The 27,741-nt window shown below is 40.5% G+C and overlaps 1 protein-coding gene across 1 annotated transcript in view; it reads left to right on the forward strand.

Annotated features, from left to right (window-relative positions):
• LOC139739526 (transforming growth factor beta-3 proprotein-like) overlaps window positions 1–20,836 on the forward strand; it is a 53,596-nt gene extending 32,760 nt beyond the window's left edge. Inside the window, exons 2-4 of the mRNA XM_071650125.1 lie at window positions 5,918–6,217; window positions 18,323–18,433; window positions 18,748–20,836. Coding sequence (XP_071506226.1) covers window positions 5,918–6,217; window positions 18,323–18,433; window positions 18,748–19,241 — 905 coding nt within the window. The 3' untranslated portion in view covers window positions 19,242–20,836. The remainder of the gene's footprint in view (window positions 1–5,917; window positions 6,218–18,322; window positions 18,434–18,747) is intronic.
• Window positions 20,837–27,741: the final 6,905 nt, after the last annotated feature.

Raw genomic sequence — 27,741 nt, forward strand, 5'->3', positions numbered from 1 at the left:
TCGAGTCTAGACTCGAAAATGGCGAAAATTCGAGTTAAGTCTTTCTTGCCCAATTTCAAATTCTTTTTCGCTGTCAATATAAAGATCAGGACAATCTATTCACAATTCAATCACAAAATGTTACATTGGTATAGTAGGAAAGCTGCAATTCTTTGACAAAGTTGAAACTCGAACTTTTGCCATTTTCGAGTCTAGACTCGAAAATGGCCAAAATTCGAGTCAAGTCTTTCTTGCCCGATATCAAATCCGTTTTTGCTGCCAATATAAAGATCAAGACAATCTATTCACAATTCAATCACATAATGTTGCATTATTGTAGTAGGAAAGCTGCAATTCAATGACAAAGTTGAAACTCGAACTTTTGCCATTTTCGAGTCTAGACTCGAAAATGGCCAAAATTCGAGTTAAGTCTTTCTTGGCCAATTTCAAATCCTTTTTCGCTGTCAATATAAAGATCAGGGCAATCTATTCACAATTCAATCACAAAATGTTACATTGCTATAGTAGGAAAGCTGCAATTCTTTGACATAATTGAAACTCGAACTTTTACCATTTTCGAGTCTAGACTCGAAAATGGCCAAAATTCGAGTCAAGTCTTTCTCGCCCGATATCAAATCCGTTTTTGCTGCCAATATAAAGATCAAGACAATCTATTTACAATTCAATCACATAATGTTGCATTGTTATAGTAGGAAAGCTGCAATTCAATGACAAAGTTGAAACTCGAACTTTTGCCATTTTCGAGTCTAGACTCGAAAATGGCCAAAATTCGAGTCAAGTCCTTCTTGCCCGATATCAAATCCTTTTTCGCTGTCAATATAAAGATCAGGACAATCTATTCACAATTCAATCAAAAAATATTATATTGCTATAGTAGGAAAGCTGCGATTCAATGACAAAGTTGAAACTCGAACTTTTGCCATTTTCGAGTCTAGACTCGAAAATGGCCAAAATTCGAGTTAAGTCTTTCTTACCCAATTTCAAATCCTTTTCCGCTGTCAATATAAAGATCAGGGCAATCTATTCACAATTCAATCACAAAATGTTATATAGCTATAGTAGGAAAGCTGCAATTCTTTGACAAAATTGAAACTCGAACTTTTGCCATTTTCGAGTTTAGACTCGAAAATGGCCAAAATTCGAGTTAAGTCTTTCTTGCCCAATTTCAAATCCTTTTTCGCTGTCAATATAAAGATCAGGGCAATCTATTCACAATTCAATCACAAAATGTTACGATACTATAGTAGGAAAGCTGCAATTCAATGACAAAGTTGAAACTCGAACTTTTGCCATTTTCGAGTCTAGACTCGAAAATGGCCAAAATTCGAGTCAAGTCCTTCTTGCCCGATATCAAATCCTTTTTCGCTGTCAATATAAAGATCAGGACAATCTATTCACAATTCAATCAAAAAATATTACATTGCTATAGTAGGAAAGCTGCGATTCAATGACAAAGTTGAAACTCGTCTTTCGTCTTTCTTGCCCAATTTCAAATCCTTTTTCGCTGTCAATATAAAGATCAGGGCAATCTATTTACAATTCAATCACAAAATGTTACATTGGTATAGTAGGAAAGCTGCAATTCAATGACAAAGTTGAAACTCGAACTTTTGCCATTTTCGAGTCTAGACTCGAAAATGGCCAAAATTCGAGTCAAGTCTTTCCTGCCCAATTTCAAATCTTTTTTCGCTGAGAATATAAAGACCAGGAGAATCTATTCACAATTCAATCAAAAAATGTTCCATTGCTATAGTACGAAAGCTGCAATTCAATGACAAAGACAAACTTACAATGCAAGACAGAATTAACTTTTACACCGACTTAGCACAATCCAAACCTTTCGGTCTACAGAGAAAATACATGCGTGTAACATCAACATTCACCACACAGAATGCTGGCAAGGAGTGGTTACATAACTTCCCTACCATGACTGCTGAATTACGTAGACAACTGTCTTTAAAGGAAATGTATATCTTGCTTTAATGGTACTAATAAAAAATATCATACATCATTTACAATATGGTTCAGTTTTGCCAAAGGAATTCCTAATAAAGTCGAAATTTTGTACATCCTCTGCATTAGTTGAGCCATTACAAGACATTAATTTTATTGCAGACATTTTTCTCGCCGTGCCATTGTGTCACGTCAATGTAGCTGGGTTGACCTGAAATACCAAAAGTTGTGAAGACTGTCAAAAGTTGGGATGCTCAACACATCCTCGCACCTTGAAGAGCAGAAGCAAAAGAAGAGAAAGTTTGAGCCAAAATGATGCAACATGAGGTAGACGTACCATCTTGCTAAATTAGATGGACGGTACACTGCAGTTTGAGGGTTTTGTGGAGTCTTCAGTTGAAGCGTATTTTGGTTGGTTTTACCACAATGTAATACACTTTCATACACATAATACACGAAACATTTTCTAAAACTAATTACTTTCAAATATCATACTGTTAATACTTGCATAACTTTGCTTCATCAGATGGAAGAGTCCATTTCGCATGAAATGAATAACCCTATATCTTCTAAGGAAAGACGATAGAGAGGGGTAGGGAGAGAAAGTGGTCTAAGTTAAAAGAATAAGGGGAGACAGGGACAGAGGGAGATTGGAACCAAGAGCGGGAGTGAATAAAGCATGGGGGAGGTGAGAGAGGGAGAGAGAGAGGGAGAGAGAGAGTGAGAGAGAAGGATGATGACGCAGGTTCCTACCAGAAGTTGGTATATACTAAGTACATATATCATGTGCATTGTCATGACAACCACACAGTCTGGACTTCGGAACCTGTCAGAACACAGGCGTGTGCTTGGAGGAGTCCTTGAATGACCAGTAGTGACCACAGTGCTCAGGAATGTGTGGTCTAGTGCCCACTTTCTCTTGTCACAATGTCCTGATTATCCTACACAATGTGATTATAGTTTAGACTATTTAAACTATAACACAGTACAAAGACATGTTATTTAATGTTGCTCCAGACAAGGGCTCCATACTTATAATTCAATCACAAAATGTCACATTGGTATTTTAGGAAAGCAGCAGTTCGCTGACAAAGTTTGAACTCGAATTTGTGCCATGCTTGAATCTCCTGAATCGACAATGAGGAAAAAAAATAATTACCTCTTTCTTGCTCGATTGCAAATACTTTCTCGCTGACAATAATAACAGCAGGAAGAGCAGGGCGATCATAAAATTAATGATAATATACTCAGAATAAATGAAGCTGTCTGACAAAGACCTGAACTCCACATTTAAGCGAATTGCCGAACATAAAGAGTATTCTTCCAACCGGCTTCGGGAGGGTTAGCGCGATACAGCTCTGTTAGTTTCACCATTCTTTTTCATCTTCTTTTATCCTCTTCTTTTCCTTTTCTTTTTAAAGTCGGGTGCTTTATACGCGGCGGTCAAGGTATAGCAGCTATGTAATCGTGTTACGAAAGGCAGGTCCCGTCTGCGATATCATTACGGCATCGTCAAATCTAAAACATTTGATAACAAGCCTAGAAAATAACAGTTTGTTTTGTTTTTCGCGAGTCAACACTTCCCCGTCACATGTACTTTTTCTGTTCATCAATATCGCGTCATATTATCCGTCTATACATGTAACCAGTTTGCACCAGGGCATTTTAATAAATGCACAATTGTGGTTGTATTCCATGTGTCAGGATACAATTGTCTCGACATAATGAAGTAAATTAGTCGGACCGATGATCTCGTTATAATGACATGGGCCCTATTCTCTTTTCTTTTTTTTTTTTTTGCTGCAAATGTTAAGGGCTGTATAGTACACTTGTTACGTAACTCAATCAGACAAATTTGATATGGAATTGCAGTAAAAGTGTAATTCAGTAACAAAATAGCGCAGATTCCAAAGCTATTGCTGTAAGGCTTGAAGTATTCAATGAGAAAGAAGGAGACACAGGCTCCCGATTTATCGCTGGCTTTTCAATTACCAATTAACGAAAATCTGCAACTTGAAATTTGAAATTGAGACTCGAAACTCGAAACTCGATACGCGATACTCGAAACTCGAAACTCGAAACTCGATACTCGAAACTCGATACTCGAAACTCGAAACTCGATACTCGAAACTCGATACACGATACTCGAAACTCGAAACTCGATACTCGAAACTCGAAACTCGAAACTCGAAACTCGAAACTCGAAACTCGAAACTCGAAACTCGAAACTCGAAACTCGAAACTCGAAACTCGAAACTCGAAACTCGAAACTCGAAACTCGAAACTCGAAACTCGAAACTCGAAACTCGAAACTCGAAACTCGAAACTCGAAACTCGAAACTCGAAACTCGAAACTCGAAACTCGAAACTCGAAACTCGAAACTCGAAACTCGAAACTCGAAACTCGGAACTCGGAACTCGGAACTCGGAACTCGGAACTCGGAACTCGGAACTCGAAACTCGAAACTCGAAACTCGATGTTTAGCAACACACACTACTACTACTAGTACTAGTACTACTACTACTGCTGCTACTACTACTAGTACTACTGCTACTACTACTACTACTACTACTGTTACTGATACTTAGTAGCAGTAGTACTAGGCCCGCTACTACTACTACTACTACTACTACTACTTCTACTACTACTACTACTATCTCATGCTACTCTGATGAGGTCCAGTTTTGCTACTAGTTCTACCAGTTCTTAAATTGCTAGAAATTTCAGACAAGCAAATTAATTTGACACATTCGGAAGCAATTGCATATCCTGCTTGTGTACGCGTGACACATCACTTCACTAAAAATGATGAAGTCACTTCTCGTCTAGGTTTACCTGTGTTCAGACGCCTGAATGTGATTGCAAACAGGGGCAATGTTTATAAACTTAAAGGCGGTGTTGTTCCGCATTCAGTCAAACGTAATGTGGCTACATTTTGATTTTCCCCTTTTCCCCTTCGTCGCGTAGATTCAATAAATGTACATAGCTCATCGATACGGCGTGTTGTGTGTTTATGGGAAAGGTCACTGAACTTGCCAGTAAAAAGAAAATGGCATAGTTCACGTGACACCTGTGAGGTCCCCAATGTCAAAGCATCAATCATGACAGCAACTGGCTGAATGAGAACTGAACGCGTGCATTTCACCGCGGTCGTTCAACCACGCACAGGTGTGTGGCAAATAATGGTCAATAAAACATTTCCCATTCACCGTCGATCGATCCCCGCCTCTTGGGAGGGAAAGGACGAGGGGAACACTGGTGTTTGTTGTCACCCAAGATCATTGCGTTTTATATGGCTATTAATCCCACGCATTTACATTTCAGGTTCATAGTTAACGTCTACCATTCAAAGTAGCTCCTGTGACGGCGAACCCTTTCAATTTTGCCACCGACAAATAAACCGCACAATTTCACATTTCGTTAAATATTCTGAATACCTTTTTATGAATTTAATGTAGAGTGATAATCGTTTCATCACACATTGCCAAGCCGTTTCTTGGATGGTTTGGATGAGAGAAGTTTAGAAAAGAAAGAGAAAAAACAAACAAACACGACAACAACACCGAACAGACAAGTTGTTTCATCAACAGACGGAATTTGTCTTAACACTTGAAAGTTATCATTAGTGTATGTTCCCTCTTTGCTTTTCCTGGTCAATACCAGTGAAGACAAGACAATAACTAAGAGAGTATACTACAAAAAGCTGATATAAACTGAACATTTTATTTCATATACCATTATTCTGGAGGTATAGGCATACTCTCCGTTTTATCATGTGTTCTGCTGGTCAAGTGGACAAGAATGGTTCACTATTGTATATACATTATGTGTGTTTGTGTGTGTGTGTGTGTGTGTGTGTGTGTGTGTGTATGACATGTACTTGGTCTCAAGATATCACCTAGCTTAACTAGCAAATGATGGCATTTGTTTAATTTCTCTTTTCCCTCGTTTGTTTTCTTCCAGACGATAACTACGCGATGCAGAAAACGGAGATATCGGAGTTCCTAAAATTCGACCTATCGCCGTTACAGCAGAAGTCGGGCGGGAACGAAGTGACGGAGGCCGAGTTTCGAGTGTATCAGGTGCCGAACGACATGACGACCGAGACGCAACAGATCGACCTCTTCCAGCTCCTGCCGTCGAACAGCAGCACTTCGGACCTACGCCGGAGGTACTTGACAAGCTGGACAGTCAGCACCGACAGGTCGGGATGGCTCTCGCACGACGTGACCGATGTTGTGAGGGAGTGGGTGGTCGATCCAGGTGAGGACGAGTCCTTTTTGTTTTTACTCTCTCCCTCTCTCTCTCTCTCTCTCTCTCTCTCTCTCTGTAGAAAAGTGTGGCAAGATGTTGTTTACTACAAAAGCGTATGTTATCTGTCATTTTCGCACGTTATATCAGAGAGGTGGTATGAAGCATTCCCATATCCATTTAAGTCACCGTAAGATTTTTTTTTCAAAGATTTTCTAATTGGCCTGAAATTCACCCTGACTAAAACTCCGTGGCGTCAGAATGAAAAGTTTACAAAGATTCTGTACTAGAGCTTCAAGAGCATCATGTGGATCAAGGATATAAATTGTCACGGAGTTCTTTCTCCCTACCTTTGTTTTTTTTAATGTCGTAGTTTGCACCCTTGTTCTCAATTCTTACTGAAACATTTACTGAATCATCGATTTTCATCACTATTTAATTTTTTCCCTAAAATTTCTTCGAAACATAATAGTAAACAGAAAGTGACGACGAGAGAAGAAAACAAAAAAAGTATGACTCTGGTACTAAACACCACGAAACTGAGTCAAACAACAATCCCCTATGAACATGATTTTTTTTTTCACTTTGGCACTTGGCTTGTTTGTTTGCGAAACTTGGCGAACTTAAAGATCCTGCTGTGAGTAAGGCATGGCCTGAACTTTCCAAAGATGGGGGGGGGGGGTGTGAAAGAGAATTCAGTGGCAGATAAAGAAAGAGAGAAAGAAAGATGCAGAGAGTGGGAGAGGGAGAAATCAAACTTGGAACCAAACCAAAATCAACCACAGGACGCAACATACCAAGTATGACGACTTGAACAGTAAAGTCTGTCAGCCGACGGACGTCCGTATTTTCCCACTTGGGTCGCTAGACAGCGTGCAGTCCTCGGCCATTACTCATACGACAATTTTTCAGACAGCTCAGCGCGGCGGGGTACATGAGGAATGTCTGGATTGAGATGCCCTACGTGTGGCTGTAGATGATGATGATGTTCTCCTGTACAAATAGTGGTGGGCGTTGCCACCATCCCACTCCCTGCTTCCCGGACACATTCGAGCACACCTCAGAGGTCCTCATCTCCTTATAGCAAGACAAGATCGTGACTTGCTGAGCGCCATACTATATTTATAGCCCATCAGGTTCGATGTTTGCATGGAACACGGTCTTACTCGTCAGATACTGCTGATAGCCACGGACAGTCTTTTTTTTTTCAAGCACTTAAAATCGCTTTCAAAGCCTACTGCTTTTAGAGAGTTTTAAAGAAGACATGTTTTTCACGTGTCATTTTCAAAAGCAGATCTGTTGGTTGTATACCTTTCTCAATGAATCAAATCAAAACAAACTTATTCCTGCCATGCATCGAGTTATTTTTATGACTAATATCAGAAGATGTTCACCCCATTGAACCAGATTTAAAACCATTAGTAGGCCTAGGATATTGTTACAATATACAACAGCATGATACCGTCTATGTGGGTTTACAGCAATCTTGTCCGTGGATATCTCACAACAGACCTCCAAGTGAGTGACTTCAGACATTCCAAAACATTCTTGTCATGCGCGTAGGTTCCCTTATCGTTGCACTTCGGAAGTCCCCCCCCCCCCCCCGACATCCTCCCGTTAACCGAGCATTGCACATACAAACATTCCCGCATCCGATACTCGTCAATAAGGAGAACCGGATCTGATGTATTCTCGCCTCGTCTGACGATGTCTATCTTCACCAACACCGATCCATCTCCCCTCATCGTCACCCCAGCAGGGGACGTTTCTCCTTCCGGTCGCAGTACCGCAAACCGCTTCTCATGTTCCTACGATGATGACAAGCAGTCATCAGGAATAACCTTCTTTTTATCTTACCTAGACCAGTCCCTTGACCACTCGCCGTCGGTCGCGAGGTTCACTGGGGGCATTACGGATAACAGTATTCGATCAATATTTCAACATTGATTCGCGGGTTAAGATTGTAACGATTTTTGCAATCGAAGCGTGTGGCGGTTTCTGTGACCGGAAATCATAGAAACCGCCTCAGTCTTTACGCACGAGTCAGCCTTGAAATATATATATATATATATATATATATATATATATACATGCATGCATATATGAAATGTATTACATACACACACACACACACACACACACACATATATATATATATATATATATATATACATGTATAATCTCTCTCTCTCTCTCTCTATATATATATATATATACATGTATAATCTATATATATATATATATATATATATATATATAGTATCATTATATGATACTACTATCGAAAGTGTCAGGTCGACGATAGGTAATCTTACGAACGATCTGTCGATATCTACAGAAACTGAAATGCACCTTTAAAGCTACAACCAGCAAAACATGATGTATAAGTCATTGTTACAAATGGCATCGTATTGCCCTTATACACTAACAACTCACAATACTTTCCTGTCGTGCATCCCGTGGCGTTAGCTGTCGTGAGAAAAGTGCATCGTTGTTTTCAGCTCGTCTTCCCGAGGTTCCCGCTACCGTATCGGGGCGTAGCCATTCGTTCCCCGTTGGTTCGGCTGCGGATGGGGGAAAATCAGCGTGCCCTGGGTGAAATGGACGCAATTCATTACAGCCCGGTGGCATTTTTATCGAGTCATGGGAGTTGGCAACAGCGACAAGAATTTCCAGCACGCAAAGGCGAGGGGAAGACAATCGGATGGAAATTTCAACTAGGGACGTGGAGAGGCATACAGAGGGACACAGAGCACCAATTAATATCATCATTATACTGTATCATCGACTTTATCATCATCATCTTCTTCTTCTTCTCCCTCTCGTTCTTTCTTTTCTTCTTCTTCTTTCTCTTTTCTGCTTCTTAACCGCCTTCCTCCTTTTCGCCCTCCTCCATTTTTGTGTGTGTGTGTTTTTCCATTATCCCAATTTCCTCTCCTTTCTGTAGTTTCTTCACCGACCATATCAAGTTTTGTCACAATAACGTAAAAGAACTTTTGGTCGTGCGAATTATCATTTCAGAGTGCGTATGTATACACATGTAGTTTTATCACGCGCATCATGTAAGCATGCACGAACGCATGTCAATCCATTCACTCGTTATTCATGCCTGCATTCACATACCTGATCGGATATGAATATTCAGAATCTATTTGCTACAGTACTCATTGTCTTCGAATGCAGCAATACTGATCCTAACGCTCAGTTCCTCGCAAACCAGATAACTTGAAAGTCAAGCTTTCTTTTTTTAACTCTTTGAAATTGATTCACGTTTCCTCCTATCATACTCACCCTTGGCATGAACATTTAAGTTAATGCTGATCTTACAAAGTGAGTCTAAAAGCTTGTTAAATTCCCGGCATTTGGTGACATCCGGATGAGGCAAAGTACACAACTTACACTTCACTGCAACGAATTTTCTTCAATAAATCATACTTTCTTCACGCTATGTGAAAGACAATCAAAAAAGAGATAACAGCGAGGTTTGAAGTTTGAAACCGAAAGCGATTTACATCTATGATTGATTTCTATCCCCTTCTCAGCGGATGCGTTTGGTTGCCTCTCTCTGGACTTTTTTCGCCCGACCTCTTCAGAAAACTGACAAGAGTTCATCGTTCTCTCGAAAATCTATCGCGAGAATAGGGGGAGTTAATGGGGTCAGAGGCAGTCGAGCGCATTGCACATAAGAAATGTTTTAGCGCGCGAAAACAAGGTCAGACAACGGGGTTTGCTCTTGGGGTGCAGTCGAGCCGCGCGGAGCGAAGTCATGTTACAGAAAATGTGGTTCCGTTTGTAGTTTACTTTCGTGACAACATGCTCCTCAAAAACTTGGGAGTTTTGAAAGTTGATCTCGACGCGGAATACGTCTCGGGGCGGACGTGCAAAGAGGCCGGTCGCGATTTGGAGTTTACGGACCTCATTTCGTTCGAGGCTGACGGCGAGGGTACACAGAGTACTGCTCATTACGTCAGCGTTTTCCCCCCTGTACTTTCATAGCTTGTGCTAATCATGGCGAAGGACATCGTATGACGTAGCAAACAATGAGTCGATTATCCCCCCCCCCCCCCAAGTAACGTTCAGAGTTCTTCCTAACAAGTTCAAGGCAACTCTGTTGCTAGGCAGCAAGTTACACCACACATCAAGAAAGGTTCACATGAATTGGGGGCCACATTTATGATGTGCATTGGCGAGGTCTGATACTGGTAAAGACAGAGCTATTTTGGCTCTTTATGGTCTCACCTGTCCCCCCACCCCACCCCATCCCATCCCCTTCTCAGCCGACGGCAGTGGAATCGTCCCTATTGTTGCAACAAGCGCCACCAGTTTGTACCTTTTCATAATTCGTATGGCGCAGATTTTCCGCATCAGTGATTACCCATCAATCGCACCCCAGTCGTTCCATTCTTTTGCAATGTCAGTGGGACGAGCCATAGCTTGAGAGCAAATATTTTGATTTCGGAAGTTTTCTAAATCATCGCGGGTGAAATCCCATTGATAATTGTCATACCATAACTGCTGGATTGTGTGACCGTGTGGATGAGCAGGGACCCGTCCCCCCCCCCCTAATTTCTCACGACGTGGAGTTGAATTCAATCTGTTCTCACAATTAACAGAAAATGTAAATAGCAACTTTTCAGTATGTGTGATTGCGTTTGTAAAAACGTGTTTATTTTTATTGGCCTACGTCCTTTGTGGAATTTACGTATGTATTGAATAACTGTGATCCAGAAACACCCTTATTTCCCAAAGAGAGAAAATATTATGCTGCTTTATATATATATAGAAAGACATTGCACCCAGACTCAGACTGACAAAGACAAACACACAACCATGCATGTAGGGCGCACATACACACACACACACACACACACACACTCACAGAGGAAAACTTGTCTACCTTGCTTGTGACTATTAAGGTTTCTATTGAGAAATCACAGAGCGCTCAAAATTTACCATTACTTTGCAAACCGTAAAATCTAAAAAAACAAAAAAACACGACGAATTGCAGGCCATATTATGTATACCTGTAAATGGTGCGGGAAAATACCAATGTTCATGTATAGGCAAGCATCATGATATTTTTTGGTAGAAAGCAGGGTATATTTCTGTCAGGTTTAGATTCTTGATATATAAACGATGAAAACAAGTGAATCAAACAAGTGTTGTCTTTAAGTGAACCCGCTAACCCTACACCCGCACCCCCCCCCAAAAAAAAGAACACACACATTAAAAAACAACAACAACAGAAGTATAGGAGGAGGAGAAGCAGAAGATAAAGAAAAAAAACATGTAATCTACTTTTAAAGATCCCTTACGAAGAGAAAAGACGAAAATCTCCCTACATGAATACAGGCCTACCAAGCCTACACACGCACACACAACCACACACTCACGGATACAGACTACTGCATACAATTAATACTAGTAGACTGTGCTTTTTCACAGTGGAGCAAAGGTGTTCCGTTCAAACAAGGATGTGATGAAACCCTATTGTCTCACCTCCCTGCCATGGTTAAACAAGAAAAGCTGGAAGGAACAGTTCTAGTGCAGCACAAACTCAATGTCATGGGGTGAAGAGATTCGATCGCTTCCCAGAAATGAAGATTGACTACCAAAAAACAGCAATTCTCCAGTCAATCAATCATCTGCTCTTTTATTAATAGGCACATCAGTAACCTGGCATTATCAATGATAAAGAAAGCGATCTCCAAACTGTAATTGGGTGTAATCAAAACTGATTACATAGCCCTCCATGACCGATTAACCCGAGGGTTCGTCACATTTTTAGTTATAATAATTATGACAACATGAAATACAACTCGACTGAAGTCAGATGAGAATATGGGAATGAATGAAAACAATGGAAAGTTTATTGTATCATAAAATATAATAGAGGTATGCGTGCAGGGACATGCGTTGACCTCTACATCAATAAATCTATGTCTCAAACTCGTTCCTTCCAGCTCGACCTGTCACATAACATATTGACCTGTAGGTGGTAACTCATCGCCTACGAGCCATCGCAAAATCTTCTTTTATTTGACGAGGGTATTCCCCGCCTGTATCCTTTCTCGTGCCGTATACGCTATCTGTTTAATCTCCTCGTTTGTGAACCCGCGAGCTTCCCGCAGCAGCTCCCGCCGAGCAAAGTGAAATAGGGAAGTCACGTGATTGTAAATGATGCTCTTCATGAAAGCCACATTGATTCCCCTTTCAAGGGGCTGTCTTTCTTTCCTTTTTTTTGAGACGTCTTGTTTGCTTTTATTTTTCACAGTGATTGACAAGTAAATACAACTTAACCTTCAGACAATGTGGAGTTTCTCCTTTCATTGTATGATAACATTTCTTTGCACGTATTATGTATATATGAATGTATGTATGTATGTATGTTTGGACAAACTGACGATAGACAAGTATTGTTTAAAGAGAGAAGACCGTTCAAATGTCCTATTCATCACGGAATGAACCAACCACCCGTGTATATAGTCTTTCGTGACTACAACTTAACGACAGTGGTGCCATTTTGTAAAGATTCCAACCAGTATTCCTAACTTCGCTCTCACGAAAAGCTGTGAAAACGAGAAATTTGTTAGTGGCGTCGCAACGCGTCGGACCAATCATTGGAAAGTCATGAATGTGTAAATAAACACAAAAGCTAACTTATGGGACCCTAGAAGGTAATCTCTCGTGATACAATCGGCTGTCATAATGGCCGTCATGCTGACATGGCTGCTGATATACCCCTCACTATATAATACAGGCTAAAACACATAAAAAAGTCAAAATGTGGGCATTTGTTATCACTTTTTTGTTGTTGCTGCTATTTGCGCTTTTTATGCTGTGGTAAGCGTCAATGTAAAGTCTATGAATCCCTTGGACAGAGTCATCAAGGAAGTGCGTCTAAATATATGTTTTGAATTAAACTTTATGATGTATACTTCTTACAAATTGTCAACATTGAAAACAAATTCAGTATCTACAATAAGAAAACAGCGCTCCTCGTCCACTTTTATCTGTAAAGGTATATTTAAGATAATGCGTACAATGACGCCTTTGTATAAAAAGCGCAAACCAAATAAGGAAAATTTAAACTAAGTATGAAAAGAAGGAATTACAAGTGATCAAGTGATGATCTTAAAATTCATTAAAGGGAACAAGGAAACAAGCCCTGCAAATTACAAACATTGGAACAACCTTAACTAGAGGTGACCCTCAAAAGTTTCATTCTTCTTATAAACCATGAATTATGCTCGATGTCTTACTTTTATACCTCTCAAAATTGAATTCCTAGAAGCTTCTTCTCTGTTCGGAGAACTCTGAGTAGAGAAGGAGTAAGCTTCACTTTAAAGGAAAGAAAAATGTCTTCAAGAATCATGATTTTGCGATTGTGATAATCACGTTATCCTAAATTGCGCTGCGCAACGCGAGCGGAAGGCCCAGTTTTTTTCAAACAGTGAGCGTGTTTCGCGGGCTTAATAAACACGGTTATCTCGATCACTGTGTTTACCGCTCGCCCAGAATTCTCTCTTTACTCTCTTGTAATGGAGGAGAGCGATATGGACACGGTTCAGCCCAGGCGAGTAATACTCCATTTCCGAACTTTGCTCGAGGATCAAGTCTGATTTCCCGCCAAAACCTCTGACAACTCAAGCACGATTGCGTCGCCTCCATGCTTCGACCAACAGAACCGCCTCTATGTGGGATGACTAAGGCATAGCGACTTAAGATGCTGGGGCCGTGTTTGAAGTTCTTAAGAGCTTTGTGTACCTTTTCTTCCATTCATTGATAAATGCACCAACCTTAAACTGCGCTATATTGAAATATACTGTTTTCTTTATTTCCAAATAAATGATCACCGATCTTCAAATGCTTAAACCCAGAAAACGTTAAAACAGTATCAATTGAAGGTTGTTCAATTGAATTCTTCTCTGATGCTTCTCAAATATTATTAAACGCTTTCCGGCATATTAGATTTTTCATTTAAGAAGGTAATATTATCGAAGCATATCACATTAACGTTCTTAAGAGAAAAAAAAACAAACCCTTATTTCCTCAACTCAGCTGCTCGTTATATTTGAGTAATTATAATCAGTGAAGAGAGAATATCCCCAATGCTTTGGAAAATGCCTTATCACTGTTATTTGCTCAAAGCCTTTTTTCCCGACCTACGACGTATCACGACACGGGGGCATGACTGGGCTAAATGATCATCAAATTGGCCACGCGGTAGTCATGGTTACTTCCGAGCATCTGGCATCTGTCTTCGAAGCTAGAAGACGATGGTAGTGTGACATGTGAATCTCGCTTTTACATCATCATTTCTTGCTTTCGCTTCTTGAATAGGGAGAAAACCAAAAGCAATACCGTAAACGAAGTCATCAAGCAAGGAAAGAAACTTCCTGTTTGGCTTACTTTCTGTCACTGCTCCAGTTTTTTTTTTGTTGGAACAAACTCCCCTTTTACATTCAAAACGCTCTGAATGTAGACAAGTTGAAATAAGTGCTCAGAGCTTATCTATTTGTTTTTTTTTTTTTGCTGTATGCATATCACAATGTTCGTAATTATATTCTGTACTTTGATTCAACTTATGCAGTTGTTAGTATCGAGGCGCTTAGAAAACCCCGTTTGAAGCGCTATGTAAGTGTTATTTATTGTGTTGTTATAATCCATGTTCATTCACATACAAAAAGAATCATTGTTATGTGGACATATCTTTGGTAGTAAATGTTTTGGTTTTCGTGACGTAAAGCATGTAAAGTATTTCATCGAAAGCTTCATTCCGATGGATCCGTTAACCTCCTATTCTAATTAAGCACAATCAAGGACATGATAAAAAGAAAAGCGCACTACGGATTTTATAAACAACTGTACATGATGTTTGTATTCTCTTGAATATTAAACTTCTTCCAATTGTTTTCTGCTCCAAAAGTTAACCTATACAGTCACAGCGATCATCATAAAGTCCCAATTACCAGCACTTGCTATTTCCTTTCATTGCAGTTTGTCCCCTGTCGACGTTCATGTAGACGTTCATGTCGAACTACATGGTTGTGGTTTTGAGATGCAGTGTGCCAGTAAAAAATCTTTGAAGGGATAATCACGCATCAATTCATATTCAGTTACAAGTGCAAACCCATTTCATAGGTACATTGTAATTGTCTGTGCATAAATTTCTGCAACATCTAGATTGTCGTACGAGGCGAAAGCATTATGTTTAACAGCATGGTATTCTCTCTTTACACAATAATTGAGCAAGTAGAATGACTGAGAGGAAATAATTGTTCTTATAATTTTTGAGATCAACCATGAAGTTACGTCCTACACGGTAACATCGTCGCAAGACACGCGCTCTGTGCGGCGTGTGCTCCACTCATGTTATTGTTCGTCTACTAGTATTTCCATTCTTCCCCTCTTATCAAAATCTCATTTGGCAGACTCCCACCTTCAATGAAGGATGTTTATGTATGCAATCATTGTGCGCAGACAGCCTTGACAATACACTATTTTTAAATTTCCCGTGCTGTTTATTATTTCGTCCCCCTTCGCACTGTGTTGAAAAAATGTAAGCACATTTTCGTCACCCCCTATGCCGTTATCAACTAAACTAAGCCGGCATCTTTAGGGTGTGATATGGCGCAAAATGTCACGTACTATAATATCCTTTCAACTCCCGCGATACTTCATTGTGCAGCACCGGTTATGATAATGAATTCATATTCTCTTGCACGTCAGTGTCGCAGTTAGAATCAACTTCATGCTTGGAAGAAAACCATTGCAATTTCATCGGACTACTGCCTAAGATTTGTAGCTTCGTTCAGACGTACACAAATATCGCGGCACTGAACTTTGCCCGGGATATTTTTTCTGGTCTCTTCTATCATAAGGGTCAATTAACTCGATCTAGGCTTTTTCGTAGTTGCTTGGTTTTCTTTTGTTTTCCTACATGAAAAATAACTACCTCGGCGGGAAGCTTGATGTGTGCTCTGGGAGCGAGCGCGGTCGCTCTGCTGAGAGAATGCCCGATACAGGTGGCATGGACTGTCTCGTTAAAATCGAAAATGAAGGAGATACAAAGATCCGATGGCAAAATCGTCCGTAAATTATACAAAGTGGAACGTGACGAATTCCGATTCGCAAGGCTGTAGTTCAGTGTCGCTCACATACGTTTTTAATCCCTCTGATAATATTATTGGAAGAAAGTCAGCGTTGTCTCTGTGTGTGTTTGTATGTGTCTGTGTATGTTGATTTTGAGAGAACTGTCGTCTTTAAAGGCTGCGTGTTTTGATGACGTGCACGAGTCTTCATTACGGTCATTGATAAGAACCTACATGTTCTGAATACATAATAGTGTATAAACATCGACAGAAATGATTTAGGTTGATCACAAGACACTTCTAAGCAGTGACATGTCTTATTCAATGAACATGATGAAGACGAAATGAAAAATTATGGGAAATTTAATTTTACGCTTTTGTTATTTTATGTAAAACAAGCATGTCTTCTACAAAACTTCTGTATTTATAGTGGTTTTCTGCTGGAGAAGGTATCAAAGTTATATTGAATTGAATGGAATTAAAACTGCACATTTCAGTTCCCCTTCACGCGCATAGACGAGGACAAGCATTATATGATTAACGATGACAATCCAGTCATATTAGTTATAGGTGCTTCGTTTTTAAAACTGTTATGATTGTCTCTACATTTCTCCAACCAGGAACAATTAAGGGTCATACGCAACACATTATACACATAGATGTCAGATGATAGAAATAAGACGATTCGGTACCAGTACTTGCTAAATGCTAAATATTATCCAAGTAATTGCAGCAACTCCTGTCGTTGATTTACAAAACACTCGCCCCAACAGCATCTACCACCACTGGCAGCACCCGCCACCATAACTACGCTGATCAACACCACGGCAATTATCACGTCACCTACAACCCCAACTACCATCACGCCACTCACCGTTAGCACAGCTAAAACTACCATAACGTCACCCTCAACCACAGCCCAACTACCATCACACCACTCACTGACATAGCCCCAATTGCTACCACATCACTCACTACCGCGGTCCTAACTAGCACTTACGCCATCTACCACCCCAGTCCCAACTACCATCACATTACTCACCACCTAAGCCCCAACTGCCATCACGTCACCCACTACCACTGTTGCAACTATCAATACATCACCCACCACTAGCGCAACAACAACTACCATCTTACGTCACCCACCTCTAGCACAGCTCCAGCTACCATAACGTCACTCACCACAGCCCCAAATACCATCATGTCACCCACATCCACAGTCCCAACTACCATCACGTCACCCACCATACCACGGCGCCAATTACCATCACGTCACCCTCCACCATGGCACCAACTACCATGTCAACCACCCTACCACAGCCCCAACTACCATCACGTCATATACTGTAGTACTAGCACAGGTCCAGCTATAACGCCACCCACCACCACAGCCAAGACTACCATCACGTCACCCGCCACCGTAGCATCATCTACCGAACACTCAACACCATCACCACTTATTGCTTTGTCAGCCCTCTTCTGAGTGTCAGACGATATATTGCCACCAGAATGGGAAAACTTTTCTTAAATTATCTATCGAAGAATTAGCCCAAACCATTATCGGACAGACTGCCATGGTTCACCTCGATGGGGGGGGGGGGGGGGGGGGGGGGGGGGGCACTTTCTCATACTTGAGTACACCAAGTCTATGCTCGAGCACAGCGCAAAGTGTGTGCTTGGATAACAGCATCGCACACAAAAGTCTAAGGTTGCTCACACTCCTCGAAGGAACGGCTGTGGAGTGAATTCTACCTTTAGTAGTAACGACATCAATATTTCCTCGACAGCGGACGTATAGTCATACCATCATTTTTAATGGCGTTTAATGATCAGTTCACTTTCTTTCAGCGCGTCTAATGATCAGTTCGCTTTCTTTCAGCGCGTCTAATGATCAGTTCACTTTCTTTCAGCGCGTCTAATGATCAGTTCACTTTCTTTCAGCGCGTCTAATGATCAGTTCGCTTTCTTTCAGCGCAGTGGTAACTGTATCTATTAATATCTTTTCCATTTGTCTTGCTTCCAGAATCAAATTTGGGGTTTGAATTGAACCTGAACTGCGCGGACTATCTTCCCCCATCAACGACCACAGCTTCCTCCACCGATGGTAGCCCCAGGAGACATGTACTATTTGCACGTAAGTTTTTGCCTTTGGCCTACGTCGGAAAGTGTTCTAAGAAAGTGGAAGCTCAGTTAATGGTGCTACAGATACAAAGACGTCAGACATGTGGGAGAGAGGGCATTGTTTATCGTGTGTTCCACAGAGAAAAGTATCTTCATTCTTCATGATTGTATTCATTCTTGATTGTTTTTCTCGATAGACCCACCGAAAATTAGTATCCGGGTCTACTTTTTTTTTTGACACGAATTGGAAAATGTGTTGCTAAAGTAGGCCTATCTTACGTTTAGTATAGTAACTAATTATATTTGCTCTGTGCTCTCTCTTTGTAGATCCACGTGGAACGTACCCTAGCATGTGGGACTCGCGCGGTGACAACAACCCAATGCCGGACCATTATGACAGCGTCCACTATCCACGGCTGATCCTCATGGCGCCGGCCAACCACTCGAGAGGTGACGCCGCCAGCGTGCGGCGACGACGCAGCGCGTCCGTGGACGACTCCCTGTGCGACGAGAGCAAGCCCAACTGCTGCCTGCGACACCTCACCGTCAACTTCCGGCGGGACCTCCGCTGGACGTGGATCCGACAGCCTAGGGTGTACACGCCCAACTTCTGCGCCGGATCCTGTCCGTACATCCTCAGCGCGGATCAAAACTACGCGTCCATTTTGTCGCTGTACAAACACCTGAATCCCGACGCCAGCCCGTCGCCGTGCTGTTCTCCTAGCGCCTTCAAACCGCTTACCATTATGTTCTTCAACAGAGGTCTTCCCGAAATCAGAGTACTCAACAACATGATTATAGAAAAATGCAGATGTAGCTAGTCTCAGATAGACACAGAAGTACAGTAACAAGACAGAAAGTTATTCCGCAAAATAAGATGATATCACCGAAGGAGAAAGTCGTGGATTACCTCCTGTGGTTTAACAAGACATTTGCAGCGGATGTGATCTCGTGAATGGTGAAGTGTTCTGAAGCAGTGAGCGCGTATTAACTCTGGCGCTACTCTGGATACGTCTACGTACGCCTCTTAATTATTTAAGACAACTTTCGAAACGTACTAGCGGTACTACGGTCATTCAAAGCCACGACCAGCGGATCATTCTGTGCTTTCGTGCGGCTTCTGCGCAACACATCGGATACCTGTCGTCACCATGGATGTGTGACCAAGCTTATCATGATATAGCCCATATTCCAGGGATAGGCCTAGGCCAGACACCAGAGTTCTAAGTCTGAAGTAAATTGAAGAGTGTGGAATATCACACACTTCAAAGACAGAACATTGTAAATGTGTAAGAGAGTGTCAAGGTGCATGTTCTTAATAGGGCTCTCCAGCACTGAAGATGCAGTCACAGTATGTACTGAAGCAGCACTTTGACTTAACGTGTCTTCACTTACAGACACCCTTGACCCAACGTCGGATCTATCTCTATTTCTGGAATATGGGCCATGGGGTTTAAGTTCTTCATCCATGCTTTATTTTTTTTCTTTCTCTCTTTTCCCTTCGAGAACTGTACTATTAATCTATGATTATTATCATTGCCAAATGAAATTAGGTGCACTATTACGACGACTGCCTTAAGTCACGGCAAAGCTAAAGCGGATTGTTCTTGTATTCTCATGAATCAGAAAGCGATCTCTATACATGTACAAGTGAATACTCGCTTCTTTTCATAATGGGCCCGCGCTATGAAGTACAAAAAAGGAAGTTGTTTGTCATATGGTACGCAAATAATGGAAATATCTATTTCTTTCTATTCTTTCGGAAAAGGATATTTGGCAGGTGGATTCTAAGTATATTCACGTAAGTGAATGGTTTAGTTCGTGGGCCCGATATCGCGCCATGTTGGAGCATGTTCTGCTTGCAGTGGGGTACTCCCAAAGGTCTCTGTGTAGACAATTGGCTGTGAACATGGTGGCGTACCACAGGTGCATTGGTGAGGTGCATTAAGCGTGATGTTGAAAACATCCTTTGATCAATTAAATCTCAAAGACATATTGAACGAATGGTGCGTGTGATCAATCAGATCAAAGAATTTGAAGTTTTACGGTTCCATGTGCATACCTTGATTGGCTGGCGAATCTATCGCCAAAAGTAAGCACACAGAACTTGCACTAAAGACGCATGGATGACAGCATTGGCATGCAAAAGATCGAAGTGATCATTACATGGCAGTCGAACGCATCACCTTTAATACCACTGACAGAGCCATATTCGTCTACGTAGAACCCAGGGCAGCCAGTCCATTCCATGTTCATTTGACAAAACATAGGATCGGATGATATGTGTAAAAGCAGACATAACTAAAACTGTCTGTTCTGGACAGCCCCAAACGTCTGTGACGATTGGCATAAGATGCGCCAGTATTTCGTCTGCTTTAATGTTACGAGTTTGATGTCGGACTTGCTCATAAGAATGATTTCTTACCCCACAGGCCGCCTCCCCGCCAATTTGCCGCGACCGTTCTCCCTACTATGTGTGTGGCCGACTGCCCAAGCGCTGTTTGATGTGTTGAGTTGCGTAGTTTCCCTCAGAGTATGGCGCTACAATGTATAGTGGCTCCATGTTCATAGCTAGGATGTTCATGGATTTTTCTTTGTGCGTATCTTAGAGCAAAGTTTTGCAATTTGTCGTCATTCCAAGTTTAGAGTTCTTTCCCCCTTCAACCTCCGTCTTCACAAATATTGAAAAAAAAAAAAGTCGTGTGTTTGGTGGCATGGGAGGAAGAAATAAAGAAAGCTGTGTATTGGCAGAAGACTCATTATTTAAATCAGTGGAATTTCTCTTCCTGACTCAACTTCGCTGTCATGAAGGGGATGTGAATATATTGATATGGATATTCAGTGTTATTTTCGAGCCAAAATAAGGAACTCGACAGGTAGAATATACATCCATGTGGAAGTACAGCGCGCACAGTATACCTTGCTCTCATTCCTGTCCGTGACATAAAATCACATGCAGGAAAATGAGGGCGCTTGATTTATCTGTCAAAGTACAAAGTTATGTAGAACACATTTTTTTTTTTATTACACTGCCAGGCTTTTTTATTACACTTTCTTCTGTTTCAGTTGAATTATCCTTCTATAACTGAATATGTTTCAAATATCACTATTGGTACTTTCATTGACTGGATATACTTGTCTTCACGGAGATGTGTTTACCGACAGAAGACAGCCTTCGTATGAAAAGTGTGAGCCTGGGTATGATCTGTTCATCCCCTCCGTAACTATAGAAGACGTTTAGATCAGGCGCTGTTTAGATACAGTGCAGGAAACAAAAAGTGGGATCGGCCATGTGCATGTATTCAACTCCAAGGATGTTAAAGGGGAAATCCAGTCCAAATATAAGTTAGTCTGATAAAAAAGAGCAAAATCTTACGAGTTCAAAAGTAAAAATTTGACTGAAATCGGATGAAAAGTAGGGAAGTTATGACATTTTGAAGTTTTGCTAATCTGCAAAACAGTTTTTGTGCAGTGGATATGAATATGCAAATGATTGAGCTAACCATGTCATATCATCACAATTTTCCATTACAAAAAATGACGAAAATTCAATATTTTTGTCATTGTAGTCTGAAATATGATGTTATTCCTGGTTGAATAACTTCAGAATAGTGATCAGTTTGATACATCAAGATTTGAGCCTCGGGCATAATTGCGTTTGAATGAAAAAATTGAAATTTCAAAATTTTACTATACAAACTATATGTCAAGTTGAGAGGGAATGATATGCTCACTTTGCCATTTGCATATTCCTATTTACTGTTCAAGAACTGTTTCCCCCAAAAATAACAAAACTTCAAAATATCACAACTTATCAGACTAACTTGTATTTGGACTGGATTTCCCCTTTAAGTGACTGGTAAACAGGCATTATCCAAGTGTAATTCTGTTCACTTTTTCTTTTTAAAAGCTCAGTTTTTGAATTCTTCGTCAAATGTCGCTTAAAGAAATGTCTTCCTTTACCAATCCCTAAACGATCATTAAACGATCAAACGAGATAATCGTGCCAAAGAGAGTGCCAGCATTACGTAACATAAGTGTCAGCGTCAGAAAAAGGAACGAAAGATGGCGACAAGCAGTCAGTGTGTACTGAGCGCTTTTTGTGCCTATAATACCTATTCACTCTGAAACAAATTTGACCGTTTTCTTATAGTACGGTACATGTACAATGTCTTCCTGATATTATGGCTACCGTTTGAAGTTAGTGAATAACTCAGACGTTGAGTCCAGATGTCGATTTGGAATGAATGCTTTTTCATAAATGTTAGAAAATGTTGTGCATGCAGGTGCCGCACGCCTGCCGTAATCAATATTGATATGTATTCTATTGTTTTCTTTTGAAAAAAAAAAAAAAATTGTCTCCTTCAAACTTAAAGGTCATCGTTCAGGTGCTAAAATGTGACAAGGAGGTTGACACAAACATGTTATATTGTGTTGATGTAGGGAAACGGTTTATTCAGTCATATTAATCAACGACTCGAACGGAAACTACTCGAGAATCCTGTTTGTTGGTTTGTTTGTTTGTTTTTGTTTTCAACCATTGAACGACATCGGTCCTGAGCGATGAAGATGAGGAGTGGTTACAGTAAGTTTAATTTCTAATAACTCACGTGCAACATCTTGAATTTGAATATCGGAGTTGATACTTGTGATTACTTTCTAAAGATATCTGTACAATAATTCATATTTTATGCAATGCCAATTCTTCACTGCTTGGCGACCATGATTAGGAAATAATTGGGGAGGGTGGGTGGGAATTAAGAGGGGAATTTGAAGATCCAGTGCTGGTGTTTTGGTGACTGGACCTTTAAAAAAAAAAAAAAAATCTTAAATTTTCCGCCAAACTCTGTGTTGGACGAAATCCATTCAATGTCCACGTATTTTATGCATGTCTGTTTTAATTGCAGTACCAAATTCTTGATACGCATATCATCAAATGTCTGAAAATGCATATTCTTAGTGATGCTAATTGCTATTTCATTTCCAGTGTTGTTTCATATGTATTTTTTTCTTTTGTCACTCTCTGCGTGTATGTGTCCCCTAGGGATAAAGTATAAATGTGTCACTGTTGTATTGTACATCTTGAAGATAATTATTAAAATTATGTCAGTCTACGTACTATAATCAAACGTTTTCAAATCCGGCTTTTGATTTTTTTTTCTCGTGGTTGGATTACACTACTGGTTTCACCTCTCCGTGTGTTTGCATGTTTTGACACGTGTATTGGGTTTTCGAGCATGACGTCAAGGGATTATATTAGGCCCAATATACTTTGTCTCGATATGAACTTTTGTCAATTATCAGCTCATGAAAATCACTTACAGGAAAATAGGCTGTAACCCTAAAACAGAAACGAAATTTGCTTCGTTTAGATTCAAAGTATCCTATATATCTGGATCTGTTTCAATAAAGCACTTATCCCTTTGCGGAATAGTTTCCAAAAGCTAACAGCAAAAGGTACTTCATAAGTTGTTGATTTCAAGGAAAGAAAAGCAAAATCAGCGTGCAGACGACGAAAATGAATGATAGAGGATAGACGACACTGGAATAATCATTTATCTAGGACAGTGATAATAATCCCTCTTGCGGTGTTGATCCATACCTTTAACTGACAGCAGATAAAAGTTACACTCACTTATCAAAGATAGCTAGCTACCCTCCCGTGGCCCTTAATATGATACATAGGCCTACTGTTTAGACGATAAAGCCGGTTTTAATAACCTCGCAAGTGGCGGAGGCAGATTACGAAGCACCCCCTGCAGCGCCTAGAATTCGGACGCGGCGGGAGTCTCCGAGCTCCCGATGATTGCGCATTACGCGAATTACTGCGCGTTCCATATTCATCGCTTGTCGCTAAATCTATCACACTCTTGCTTATTGCGATAGATCTCCCCCTCTCAAGCATTCCCCCCCCCCCCCCCCCCCCTGCGAGAACCACTATTGACAATCACCGACGAACCGCAAAGTGTCCGCTCTAAGAAATGAAGTTGTTATATTCATACACAGAGCTTCCGGTTTTTCATTAATATCATCCGTGAGATTTAACGGTTCGACCTTGAATTAAGATTTTCACCGTGATCAACTACTGCGAACCAAAATGACGTAAACCTGTCAAACATATGCATTATTGTTAAACCAAATTTAAGTAGGCCATACATCTGAATCAACAATTTAAAAACAAAATTAAATCAAACAGTCCTCTTCAAATGATAAAAGGACGAAGGACGCCAAAGACAAGCTTGTATAGATACTCATCACATGCTTTCTTCTAGTTCACTTTAATCAACATATTTTCCCTTACACCATTGGTCATTAGAAGACAAATGGAATTGATAACACGGATGTCATCAAAATAACGATAGAGCAAAGACAAAAATAATTATAAACCTGTCGTATTCCACCGTATGCTGGCAGGGACATACAGTAATTACAAGCAGTCCAAAACAGACACATCCAAGGACAAAGACTAAAACACAATAACACATACAATCGTATCGATACCATCGTTTCTGTTGGAATAGTCCACGAGGAAGTGCTCTGAAAGCAGCAGGGGAAGACGAGGCGACATTGTAGGTCACGGATCGACAGGTCAGGGGTCAAAGTCATATCTGACCTTGGCTTTTTTTCCTTCCATTTTCCTAACAGTAAGTCACCCCGTTGACGACCAGAAAAGAAAGGTTAGCGCTAGAATGGTTCAGGAATACTCCAGGGTGTATTTTTTTATCATTATAAAAGGCACGAGGTGTCTGTTTAAGAACTGAAATAAAAGGTCAAATGGAAGGACCATTGTCACGGTGAATATCTCGACATAGATCGAGAATGAGGCCCCGGAGAACTACCGTACTCAGAATTCAGGTGTACACGGCATCTGGTAGCTCATCACCTCCTTACGGACAGCTACGTGCCCCACATAGCTTCCTTCTGCTTGACGTGCCCCACATAGCTTCCTTCTGCTTGGTTTCACTACAGTGATATCTTTTTTCCCTCTCTCTTCATCTCTGTTTGTACGTAAGTATGTACAATATGTATGTATGTAATCATGTATGTTTGTCTGTCTGTATTTATATACATATATCCGAATGTACTACATGTTTATGTATGTACATGTGTACTTGCATGTGTGTATGTAGCCTAATTGTTGGCCTGCGTTAGTATAAATGAATTTACTATGTGTGTAATTCCATGTGTATGTACCTATCTTTCTCTCCTGTATCTGTTTTGTTTTCAATATATTTATTTCTATCTATCTTGTTACCAATAACTGAAAAGTAGAACTTACTAGCTGCTGGTATTTTAGTTGTGATCACTGTGGAAAAAGTTGGCTGAATTATCATTCTCCTATTTTTTTTTTTTTTTGAGGGGGGGGGGGGGGGAATAACAGTTTAAAAACAAATGTTCACATTCAAGCAACATTCAAAACAAACTTTAAAAAAAAACACACTCTAAAAAACCCATACACAACAAACACAACTTCACAAGTTTTCCATTGGTTTTTAAGGCACAATATATATTTCATCTCATATCTATTTAGTACTTCCATAACTTGATGTCAAATGGTACTGATTGCCCAATTGATGACATGAATCAACTGAAAGGAGAGAAAAAACACACAATTTGACAAAATTTAGGGAAGCTACAGGATTTAAAACAAGAGACCCGCGGGTCTAGCGCTCACCTGAGTATCGCAAGTTCACCTTTCACGCAGTCACTAATCTAAATTATTCACAGCTCTACCAAAATTTGACCAGGCATTCTCAAGTAGAAGATGAAAATGTACAATAAGGGCCCAAATTTTTTTTTTTAAGATTCCTTAATTTGGGGGGATTGGGGCCCCTGGGGCCCTCTGGGTGGGGCATGGTGCCCATTTTGATAAATTGAGATCCTGACCCCCTAAGGATGCTACCTGCCAAGTTTGATGAAAATCCATCATGAGGTTTTCAGGAAGAAGATGACAATGTACAATTCAGGCCCCCATTTGGACCTTCCCAACCACCCACCCCCCCCCCCCCCCCCACCCCTGCCCCCAAGAGGGGCACCCCTGGATCTCCTATGAACAAACTCGAAACTACAGTCATTAATGATAATGTATTATCTTAGCTCTATAACGTCTGATTCTAGAGAAATTTTTTAAAGATTCCTTCATTTGGGTGGTTTGGGCCCCCCTGGGGGCCCCCTGGGTGGGGCATGGTGCCCATTTTAACAAATTGAGATCCTAACCCCTTAGGGATGCTACCTGCCAAGTTTGGTGAAAATGGTTTATGGGGTTCTAAAGAAGAAGATAAAAATTTACAATTTAGGCCCCATTAGGACCCCTCCTCACCCCCCCTCCCCTGGGTCCCAAGGGGGGCACCCCTGATTCTGCCATGAACAAACTTGAAACTACAGTTACCAATGTACTAACTCATAGTATTAACTTAGCTCCATCACTTCTGGTTCTAGAGAAGAAGATTTTTAAAGATTCCTTGATTTGGGGGGATTTGGGCCCCCTGGGGTCCCCTGGGGGCCCCCTGGGTGGGGCATGGTGCCCATTTTAACAAATTGAGTTCCTAACCTCCTAGGGGTGCTACCTGCCAAGTTTGGTGAAAATGGGTCATGGGGTTCTCAAGAAGAAGATGAAAATGTACAATGTACAACTGTAATCTATTCAAAATATTTCAAGAACATGGATGAAATTATAGCTATGTCCAAGTAAGAGCTATTACTCAATGTGAAATTTGTTTGTTCTGCCATAATTCATTTCTTTGCCTGTCTTCTCCTAATAAAATGTATCTAATGTAATCATTCTAACTTCATACAAACTGAATTAATGAAATCTGAATGTATGAAGAGTTAAGAAAATAATCTAGATATCCCAGCTCTTTAGAGAAAATGTGAATTTTGGCATACATTCACAGTTATCAACTTGAACCCACTGAAACTCTTTGCATGATAAAACATAACTGAATGCACTGCATACATCCTGAATACATTTTTTTTTTCATGTACAGTACAACTGTCCTTGACAACCTGCTATTTTACCATGGAATCATACCAAAGAAGCATACATAACAAAGTAAAGAAGACCATCGAGTATATCAAGGTGTTTTTTTGGATGCATCTTAAATGCTCATACTGTGTAAGCACATTCTGAGTATATGACACACACACATATCTATGTGACTGAATGTAATAGTATAAGAAGCACACATATCATAACTGTAGCAAAATATATCGATATTCTGAATATGTCATAGCTACACTGTATTTCGTTCAGCCTTTAAAATGACACACAAAGCACTGAAAGAGAGAATAAGGAATGTATGTCCAAACAAGTGAGGTTTT

Source organism: Diadema antillarum, unplaced genomic scaffold (genome assembly GCF_040938485.1).
Source record: "Diadema antillarum isolate AM-2024a unplaced genomic scaffold, OU_Dant_1.0 seq00000803_RagTag, whole genome shotgun sequence".
NCBI classification, from domain to species: Eukaryota; Metazoa; Echinodermata; class Echinoidea; order Diadematoida; family Diadematidae; genus Diadema; species Diadema antillarum.